Below are 10,575 nucleotides of genomic sequence, written 5' to 3' on the forward strand. Positions count from 1 at the left end.
TTGGCAGGGTGAGATGTCTTGAAGTTCCGCCACCAAGCCCCAGGGGCATCATGCAGTTGATGAGCAGCAAATAAAACCTTCTCGTATGGCTCCCACTCAATAAGACCAAGCTTCTCTTCAATGATATTGAGCCAGAAATCTGCATCAAGAGGATCTTTAAAGCCACGAAAGATGGGTGGGTTGGTACGGAAGAAATCCCCGAACCTGTTCACTTGAGACTCAACTCTTGGGCCATGATTGCCGGCATTGCCCATTTGATTGACTATGGCCGCCATAAGTTCAGTTTGCCGGGCCAGGACGTCCGCGAGGTTTGGGTGAACGGGAGGATTTGGAAGGGGAACCTCGTTGTTGCGGTTGTTATTGCCACCCGAACCATTAGCACCATCCCTCTCGGTTCCCGAATGCAACACCATACTATTAATAAACAAAATGGTTAGCGGTCATGAATGAAAGATAGAGAATGATACTCAAAGGCAGGGTGGAAAGACAATGTGTAGATAAAAATCTAACACATAACCAATACTAGGATAACATATCTAAGAGAAAGGGTAGATTTGGCCCACTAAGATTAACAAGAACGAGATCAGCAAAATCTAGACCACGACACACTAGATTAACTGAGTATGGATTTGGAGACCGAAAAGAGAATGCATGCATGCGAGATATGAATGCAACATGTCATCTCCTCACACCGTGAGCACGCCTTAACGTTCTAGCGCTCACTTACAATCCGAAACAACCGCATTGTCCAGCAGTGCTACAACCCTCCTACTAGCACTCAGGACAATGGGTGATTCCCACCTTCTCAACTCCGGTAAACGGCTCAAAAGGTTATCCAGCAGGTAAGGATTTTCCTACGCTCCCACTACTCATGAAGACAAGAGGGGTTAAGCATATCTTAATTAAGCAAGTGAAGCAATAAGAGAGAATTAGCTCTAAGACGAAGGAAGAATGATAGCATTTCACCTTAGGTTCAAATTTTTAACAAAAATAACTCTTAGTGCATGCAATCAAATTTTATTTGACTCTCTACCCACTAAACAAATTTTTAGATTCACTTCGTGGAACATCAGCTCTGATACCTGCTGTGAGAACCGCCCAATTTAATACTATTTTAAACGAACCGCCAGTCATTATCTTCCAGATGAGAGTTAACACGTGCCTGCCAGAGAGCGTGCCACATATTACCTCACATCTAGAGACACGAATAAATGACACATCATTCGCCTAAAATAATATTAAATCCAGTAGTCCCGGTATGTGCTCCAACATACTCCCAGAATCAGCATATACACATACCGTTTACAATCGAATACATCACCAAAGAACCACAAAGAGCAGTTTTTACATTACCAGAGTTCGAAACTTAATATTACCATGTCAGCATAGGAAGGTTCAAACTATTCACCATTACAAGCCTTGGGCTCACGGAGGGCATATTATACAGAAACTTAAAGATTATTATATTTACATACTCTCACGAAGCTCGATTACGATAAAACCTACTACGATGATGATGCCTTGCTCAAGGACACCATCCCAGCCTCAACGACCTACTCCTCCCCCGCACCTGGATCGGCGGGGTAGAAGTGGCCGAACACCACTTCCGGTTTACCTGCAACTAGGGTAGAAGCACCCTGAGTATAAAGGTACTCGCAAGACTTACACGATTAAATAAACAAGAATCATGTAAAGGCTCAAGTAAAAACTTTAAGGTTAAGTAATTATTGCATAAGCATGAGCTCTCTAAACTAATACCTAGCACAATTAATTAATGTTGCCCGAACCCCATTAAATTTTAGTAGAACATATTAAGAATAACATAGTGATTCCCGAGTTACTAAACCCACTTCAACATGACCGTAACTCTACGAGGAGTTCATGGGATAAAGAGCGTGCTCATAACCGAGAGCGCGGCAATTCGAATTGATTCAAACCTTGCTAGGGTGTACTACTTTACCCACACGACGCGAGGACCATGCGACTCACCCAACCGATCATGTCGGGCAAGGGGGTACTCACGTCAACCGTTCCTAACAAGACTCAACCGTTGAGGGTACGCCCAGCTTGCGCGTGGAGACTTAGTTCCACCGAGAACATCTCAAAATTTTTCCTTTACATAGTTCCACTCAAGGACCCACTAAGCCTCCGTGCATAGCCCTTGGCCACGTATCTGGGACCGGACCTCAATGATCAAGTCAAAGAAGATAATTGGCTCATCCGTACCATTATATTGGATATGTGGTAGCACGAAAAGGTGCTCAAAATCAACGTCATCCACTCGGTCCTTAATCAATCCAAGCGGACTATACCCATGTGACTTCATTCTCTAGGCCCTACTATTCTGCTCGAATCTCGATATTACCAAACTCTTACCACCAAGCCGAACCAGTGCAACAAGGATAACCGGTAAATGTGATCCTCCAAATTATTTTTGTCTAGCGAGCAATATAAATATTCTAAGCAGGGCTAAGCATCTAGTCAGGTTAAGTGATTAACTGACTAACTAGTGCCAAGGATATGAATAAACGAATCAATGAAGGATAATGCATGAAAATAGGTACAAGAATGCAATACATACATACTATATAACCCAACGTTACCCGGTGAGATAACTAACTAACTCAGATTAAATAGATGTAAGGAATCATGCTTAGCTGTTTGCCTCAGTTAGCTTCGGGCTCGACCGCGAACTGGACTCTCGGTTCAGGCTCGACAGACTCAGCGGGTTCCACGGGTTCGACCTCCGACGGTTCGGTCACTATAATGCATTAATGAGATGCATGCATTAGTGCGATGCTATGCTTATGCATAAAATAAACTGCATGAAATGATATGCGTGAAAAGATGTACATGAAACAATGTTTTGGATATGCAACTCTGACAAAACCGGAGATTCTGGTTTCAAAACCGGATGTTCCGGTTTTCAGAACTTGACAGACCAAAACCGGAAGTTTCGGTTTCTAAAACCGGCAGTTCCGTTTTCAGCGGGTTACTTGCGGACTGTTCGCTCCAAAGAGCCGGACCGTCTGCGACTCGACTTTCGACGCGGCGACCATGGCGCAGTGGCGGTACGGCCGTGCTCCGGCGGCAGAGTAGGGCCGGAGCGGGCCGAAGGAGGCGCGCACGGGGTGTTCTAGGGCGAGGCGAATCTCACCCCACAAGTGGACGGCGAAGAGAGGCGACGAGAGAACGCCGCGACGACGACGGGTGGTGGCGGGCGAAGGCGCTCGCCGGCGGCCCTGCACGGCGAATAAAGAGGCCGGGTAAGGAGGGGAATCGAGCGAGAAGAAGGAGAAGATGCTCCCCACGTGAGGAATCGAGCCACGGCTCACCGGAGACGACGAATCGTCGGCGAGGGCGGAGCTCGGACGGCGACGACAATGGGGAACGGGGAAAGAGCTAGGGTTTGGGTATGAGGGGAAAGGGCCGGTCGAACCTAAGACGAGGAGAGGAGTGAGGGGGCGGCACGGCAGTCGAGGATGGCCGGCGTGTGTCACGAGGATGGCCGGCGACGGCGGTGATGTGCGGCGCGCCGTGATTCGTGCTTTGCCCATGAAGCAGAGTAAAACCAGAAGTTCCGGTTTTTGAACCCGGAGGTTCCGGATTTTGAATTTTTCACCCCGAGATGTTACGATATCAGCCCACCCTACATCTCTTGGCCAGATCCACCACTGATCGTGTCTGAAAGGGAAGCAGCACTGGTGACAACCGCGCCGAATGAAGGGAGACTAACCTTGATGCACACAAACACGAAGTCGACAATGGCCGGCTATAGCGTGACTGCGTGAGTCGCAGAATGCGGACTTATTGCTTCTGCGCGAGTAGTAAACAGGACTGGACATATACAATTTTATTCTATCTCGCTTCCCTCGCGTTGGGCGAGATATAATTTTTATGGAGTCCATCTCGCTTCCCTCGTGCGTGCCTGGCCAATCGTAAGGAATATTTTGTCTCCTTAAAATATGGAACAATGTTTCGTCACGAAACTCATTATTTACGGCAGCAGCGTAGAAAATAAGCAATTACTCCCTCCATTCAAAAAAATAAGTTATCTTAAAAATTTAAAACAACTTAGCAAGAAGATAAAATAATTATATTTACTCCTATATATTATCTATATTTAGTACTAATTAATTCTTACGCGCACGTGCACTTTTTGGTGACTTGTTTTTTTAAAGAAATTTTGAATTCTAGAGTGATTTGTTTCTTAGAACGGAGATAATATTATTTTAATCCGGAGGATAGGAATACAATGACCACTTATGGCTTAATCATGGATAGCACAGTAAAAAATGCCATTGCAGATTTCTTGACATTATACACCTAAATTTGATGATTGAGAGCTCAAAACAATACTATTGCAGATATCTCTGTACAAAAGAACTTTGGAAGTGGTACAACCACAAGAATCATATGACTACGGTCTTAGCTAATTAATTAGAGACTCTAGTTTGAAACGGTCCGAAAAGGTAAGAGGGTTGGCGGTCGATGAGATATAACTCGATCCTCTTGGAAAATAGACTTTGCTAAGACACTATGCCTATTATGGAGGTTTATGCTCTTATTAGGAAATCTTTGTAAAAACCTCGTAGCGTCCCTATACAATCACACGTCGGAAGTGTGGTATTGTGCCTGATCAGCACAACATAGTTGGGTCCAAAGTTCTTCTGAACTTTTACGCGACTTGTGGTGAAAGTGTACAATCTCCTCAGAGTGTAAAACTGATATATCAGTTATGCTCACGATCACGAGCGGCTTGGATCCTCACATGAGAATTAAAGTTGAAGAATAATTAAAATTGTGGTTCTTTTCTTTTATAATATTCGATCCTTTATGGTTTTATGCTTAAAATCTTAGACTTTCCTTGATGGTCTTGCATTCTTTCCCCACTTGCTGAGTACCATCCATAAGTGTACTCACTGTTAACTAATTGCTGCTCAGAAAAGAATTTTAAAGTGGAGAACGACTACAAGAAGTTCTAGACGTACGTTCACCAATCAATTGCATGTGGAAGAAGCTGTTCACTTAGAACATCAATGGAACGTCTAAAGACCTTTGTGTCTATTTATCGAAATGTAATAATGTTATGTACTCTCTTTTTGTTTACATTTTGAATATTGTCTTTGATATATTCACTTCTGATGTCTATCATATGTATGTAAATTTGATCCTAACGCACATATAAATGCATCTTTTTTTTTATATAAAATCAGGTATGATAGTACCTCGATATGTCCGCTAACATGTATTCTTTTACTGTTTAGTTCCCAAAATTTTTTCTATAGTACCCATCACATCGAATCTTTGGACACATGCATGAAACATTAAATGCAGTTGAAAAAATAACTAATTACACAGTTTAACTAATTAGCGTGAGACGAATCTTTTAAGGCTAATTAATCTATGATTGGACACGAATTACTAAATAACAATGAAAGTGCTATAGTACCAAAATTCAAAAAATTTCGCGAACTAAACAAAGCCTAAGCTTGTATAGTGTATGTTTATATGCTATAGCCCCATATGCGAGAAGTATATAGAATCCCTGGTTCCTATCTAGGATCTTCCTGCTAGCTAAGTTTTATTTATTTTGAGCAGTGAACCTTCTGTGTGTCACACTGTTCTTTTATCGTCGTTTATCCATGTTTGTCTGTTTTATTAAAATAACCCGGGACTTGGGATTGGAATTCAAATCCAAAAATGTGCATCGAATTTTTCAAGAGTACTAGTGCATATCTAGGTATATTTAGGGGGGGGGATCTTATAATAAATGACAATATTATAGACTATAATGGATATTTCAAACAAAAAAATAGTACCAAAATATTTATCAAATCTTTTTTTGTTAATTTGTCCCTTTCCCAAATCTTCTCTCCTCCCTTTTCCGTTTTCCCCTTCGAACAATGGACGTCCTCGAACAATATCTTCTATCTTAAAATCAAGCCTGTTTCCTCTTCTCTCCCCTTCCTCCCTCTCCCTCGTCTCCTGCCGGCGGTGGCCTCACCTCCCTTGCGGCCTCGTCTCCCCGATGGCTCCGTCCGCAGCTCTCGCGCCGGTGGCCTTCCGGTCCGCCTTCTCGCCGCCGCTCTCGTCGAACCCTACTCGTAAGCCCCAGAGCTCCAATCTTTACGCTCCATTTCGGTTGATTCAGCTCCGGATAAGATTTAGAGGGCAAATATAAGCGTTTTTTTCTTAAGGGAGTCAGTAGGGAATCTGGAACCGGTTTCTTTCCACCGGTAGCTCAGCGCATTGCAATCCATTCGCTGGTGCCTGATTTGGTGCGAGAGTCCGGTTGGAGGTGGTGGTACGGCCTTGGGTGGGGTATGGGGTCGCGTCCCGGGGCGCCAGGCGCCGCCGCGTTGGGGACAGCGTCCGTTGATGGTAGCTGGTGGCTGGGCGGCCGGTGAGGTCGACCCCGGGTCTCAAAATGAGTATTATCCACTTCCAACAATTGTCCAACTGTACTGACCTATTTCTCCTTTTCCCTTTTCCTTTTCTTTCTGCGTGTTGTTAGATTTTCCATCATGTGAAACTGCGAATTCGTATCCCTTTATTGAACAAAACCCTATATAAACAAAATGCTAGTACTTGTGAACCATTCCAGACTGGTGACTAATTCAAAAGAATGGAAGTCTTGCATTACTCACCAGCGCATACTTGTTGATGAAATTAATGGATTGGGCAACATCTCAACATTTTGTGCCTGCTGTTGATGTGTTGTTCAGGTAATAGAGTAAACATAGAAGGTGCTTTATGTTTGCCATGCTCCACAAGGAAGAGAGCTAGTTATAGGTCTTTCCGGGTGTACAGTTTATTTGGAGGGAAGAAGGATAAAGATGAGAACGGTGATGAGGCACCATCAAAAGTAAGGAAGTTATTGATTATCTTCTTTCATTTCCAGTATTGAAAATTACTGATTATGTTATTTCATTTCCAGTATTGTTGAGGTTCCACTCTGATAGCTAAAACCTAAAAACTCTTGATCTGATTTTCTTTTGTGGATAACTTATTAGGCATGTATTGATGATGCAGAGAGAGAAAACATGCAAATAGTATTAGGGAGATGAGCTTTTGTGGGTAGCTATCAGCCTATCACCCACTCTTTGCCGCAAATTTTATGACCCAAAAGCTTTTCTTTGCTTGGATAATTGAGTAGTATTTTTCATGTGAAAACTGATTGTGCCCATACATAATTCTCTTTGTAGTACTGTTATCTTTGAAGGTTGTCAAGTTCATTCTGGCCATTTAGTTTTCATATGTATATTTAGTTATTTACTCATTTCATAGTTGGCATTTTGTTTACCATAATTTGAAGCCTTCTAATATTGCAATTAACTTTAGGCAGGAATTTTTGGAAATATGCAAAATCTCTATGAAACTGTTAAGAAGGCTCAAATGGTTGTCCAAGTCGAGGCTGTCCGGGTGCAGAAGGAGCTTGCAGCGTATGCATTTGTATCATTGAGTTATCTTCCTCACGCTGATGCAAAATAGCCTGGCCACATGACTTTATTTTCTCCTGTTTTAGGACTGAGATTGATGGCTATTGTGAAGGTGAACTAATCAAGGTATGCTTGGGAGTAGTTAAGGCATTTAATTACGCTCTTTGTACTTAGACCTTTGTGTATCGTTGTCAAACAATTGAATTCTCATATTGATATTATTGAGAAACTCTATTGGTTGGCCCTTAAAAAAACGTAGCATCATTAGCAGTCCATCATTTTCTTAATTTCTTACTATCTGTGTTCTATATATCAGAGCCACAACTGGAGATTATGGTTCTTGTCTTTTGCATAAGGTCTTTGATCTCTATATCAGCTACACAAAATCACCTTATTTTTATTACCTCTGGACCTATATAACACTATTGTTGCAGACAATTCAATTCATTTCTTTATGTAAGGCATGCATGTGTATCAAGGTTCAACCTTGTTAATCTTTGACTGTTAATTAATTTATAGATTTGTAGATTATAAGATATAAATTTGGTGCCATTGGATTTATATCTGAAAGTATTTTTATCTGATGTCAATGTCAATTTTATTGTCATGAGCAATGAAGCATAAAAGAAAATAATGGCCAAAGTATGGCATTGGATATGATGCTTGGTCAAACCGTGTCTTACATTTTGAAAAGAAGGGATCATAGATTTTGAATTACTCTTATGTGTTACTTTGACTTTGAAGTTATGAACACCTATAAAGCTATGGGCTTCAAGGCAATAGTTGATGTATTGTGGGTTTTGTAAAATTTGTTTAATATATGTGATCTTTTAGAAAGGGTCGTCTTTATTAATTATAAATCTGTACTCCCTCCATTGAAAATACAAGACATTTTACCTTTGTACTAGTAGATTAAGGAGCATTAACCGTGAGAAAAATACTGGAATGCCCTTGCTTCATGTGTGTTCCCTGGAGTAATTACAGTCCCTTCATCAGCATGCATGTGCAGAGTCGTATAGATAAACTCGCTTCAGCTGAGTGCTTTGGGTGATCCACATTCATTTTTATCATTAGTAGTCTTTTCCACTTCCAATCCTATCTATCTCATCTGGCCAACCAATGACCTAGGGTAAAAAGCGATATACAGATCATTGCATAAGGTGCCTTGTCAATTAAAAAATGACTATGGATGCTAAGATGCTTTGTATAAAAGAATGGAGGGAGTACTTTCTAAAGATCAGTGCTGTAACCTTAAGTTTGCTTGGAGTTTTATGTCCTTACTTTGCATTTTTCAGGACTATGGAGTATTAACTTGTAGCACTTAGTGTTCTTTTGTGTTCCTCTGCTTCTCTTGCTTCATGCTTATCTATGTTCGTAATTGATTTTGGTGTACTCAACAGGTTACACTTTCTGGAAACCAACAACCTATTAGAGTTGAAATCACAGAAGCTGCAATGGAGTTGGGTGCTGAAGTATGTATCATGCTTTTGCTACTTTGGTTATTTTATTTGAAGATCCCGCATGGGTTCATGTTGTCATGACTGTTTGCCTGACTGAGGTAGTGATTTTTCATACGATTGTTTGCATGTTGAGGTAAATTAGTTTTGAATCTAGTCACACAGTCGCAGGTAAGAATAATAAACACATTTCTCAATGTCTGTATATGAATCGGCTAAAACATTATGTTTGTGCGCATTCGTTACCAGAGAAATCAATTGCTTGTGGGCTTGTGGCTACTGGCCTGTGTGCATAACCAATCTGACCTATGAGCAACGTGCATCTCTGAGCACGTGCATCAGAAATATCATCAAAATAAAGTTTAACATTTTATATTCATGAAACACGCAACTTGTCTGCATAAGAAGCCATTGATGGGGTTTATTAAGGAATTAAATTCATTGCTAACTGGGAAAAAGGGAAAGCATGCACCCTACCACTTGCCGGATACAAGGTGCACTTTTGTATTAGGTGGAGCTTGTGTCAAACTTGGTTACATATAAAGATGAGAACTTGTGGATCTGTAGGTTTTGGTGTACACTCTAGATAATTGGATTATTGCCTGTCATATGAGATAAGAAAGCCTTTTAGGCCCACCTTAACATCTTATTTCGTTGTCAAGCTTTTTCTTTTCTTTTTTAGGCATGAGGTCAGTTCCACTCTTTCTTTGCCAACAATTTTTATGTTTCCTTACAGAAACTTTCCGAGTTGGTTAATGATGCCTACAAGGATGCACATCAAAGGAGTGTGCAGGTGTGAATCTTGATGATGCTTTATTACATAAGATGAAAGGAATACCCAGCTTATGCTACACAGAAATGTAATGTTTATATTTATACTAAAATGGTGCTGGATTAACGCCTGCAGGCCATGAAAGAGAGGATGGCTGACTTGGCACAGAGTTTAGGAATGCCTGCGGGCCTCGGCGATGGCCTCAAGTGATGCCGCAATTCTTGAAAGCTGCTTTCCAATAATTTTTTCTCAGTTTTGTATACTAGCCTTGTGAGTCGTAAGTTTAACCCCCTCTGCAACTTCTCTTAGCTGTGCAAGAATTGTACTTGTGAGCACTGTTTCTGTTCAGCGTTAGCTATAATTTGCTGTTTTACACGACCAGATACTGTGCGTCCTGTTAACTTTCTTTTTGAGGAAATGCATGCTGGTATTCCGTATTCGTGTGTGGGCTGGTATTGTACTAGTGTGCGAGATACGGGCCAGGCTTTGTTGAGCATGAACCCAACAAGTCGTTGGGCTGGTATAGTTTGCTGCTCGCCAAGGTCACACGACAAAGCCATTTTCTTTTTGAGTGGACAAAGCACCTTTTCTTGTGTGATCTATACCTCCAAAACCCACTTATTTGGTCTTTGTGTGACCAAAGGACAAGTCATGCCATTGGTGTAGAGTGAAGTGCTAAACTTTCCTTGTCACATTATCACGAAATCCTGGCCGTTGCATGTGGTATGGTTGGCATCTTCGCTTGTCCTTGTGACATCAGTGCAAAGACTGTCGTCTTCCTGCCCTGGTCTTTGTATGATTCTTGGTGAAGGTAATACTGGCCTAGTAGTGGCCTGCCTTCTCCAAGCCTGGGCATTAGCAGAGGTACATGGAACCGAAACATTATTGGCAGAGCAGGTTCATG

General features: G+C 41.7%; 1 protein-coding gene across 2 annotated transcripts; it reads left to right on the forward strand.

The window, feature by feature from the left end:
- The first annotated feature begins 5,893 nt into the window (after positions 1-5,893).
- LOC120654847 (nucleoid-associated protein At2g24020, chloroplastic-like) lies at positions 5,894-10,110 on the forward strand. 2 transcript variants are annotated; one of them, XM_039932525.1, is made up of 7 exons: positions 5,900-6,107; positions 6,729-6,868; positions 7,345-7,445; positions 7,529-7,568; positions 8,843-8,914; positions 9,636-9,692; positions 9,807-10,110. In XM_039932525.1, exons 1-7 carry the CDS (start codon positions 6,032-6,034, stop codon positions 9,879-9,881), a joined length of 561 nt encoding a protein of 186 aa, XP_039788459.1. In that variant the 5' UTR covers positions 5,900-6,031; the 3' UTR covers positions 9,882-10,110. The 2 variants fall into 2 exon arrangements, with proteins under 2 accessions (XP_039788460.1, XP_039788459.1); XM_039932526.1 differs by lacking the exon at positions 9,636-9,692 and having other exon boundaries at positions 5,894-6,107.
- The last annotated feature ends 465 nt before the right edge of the window (positions 10,111-10,575 follow it).

Source organism: Panicum virgatum, chromosome 1N (genome assembly GCF_016808335.1).
Source record: "Panicum virgatum strain AP13 chromosome 1N, P.virgatum_v5, whole genome shotgun sequence".
NCBI classification, from domain to species: Eukaryota; Viridiplantae; Streptophyta; class Magnoliopsida; order Poales; family Poaceae; genus Panicum; species Panicum virgatum.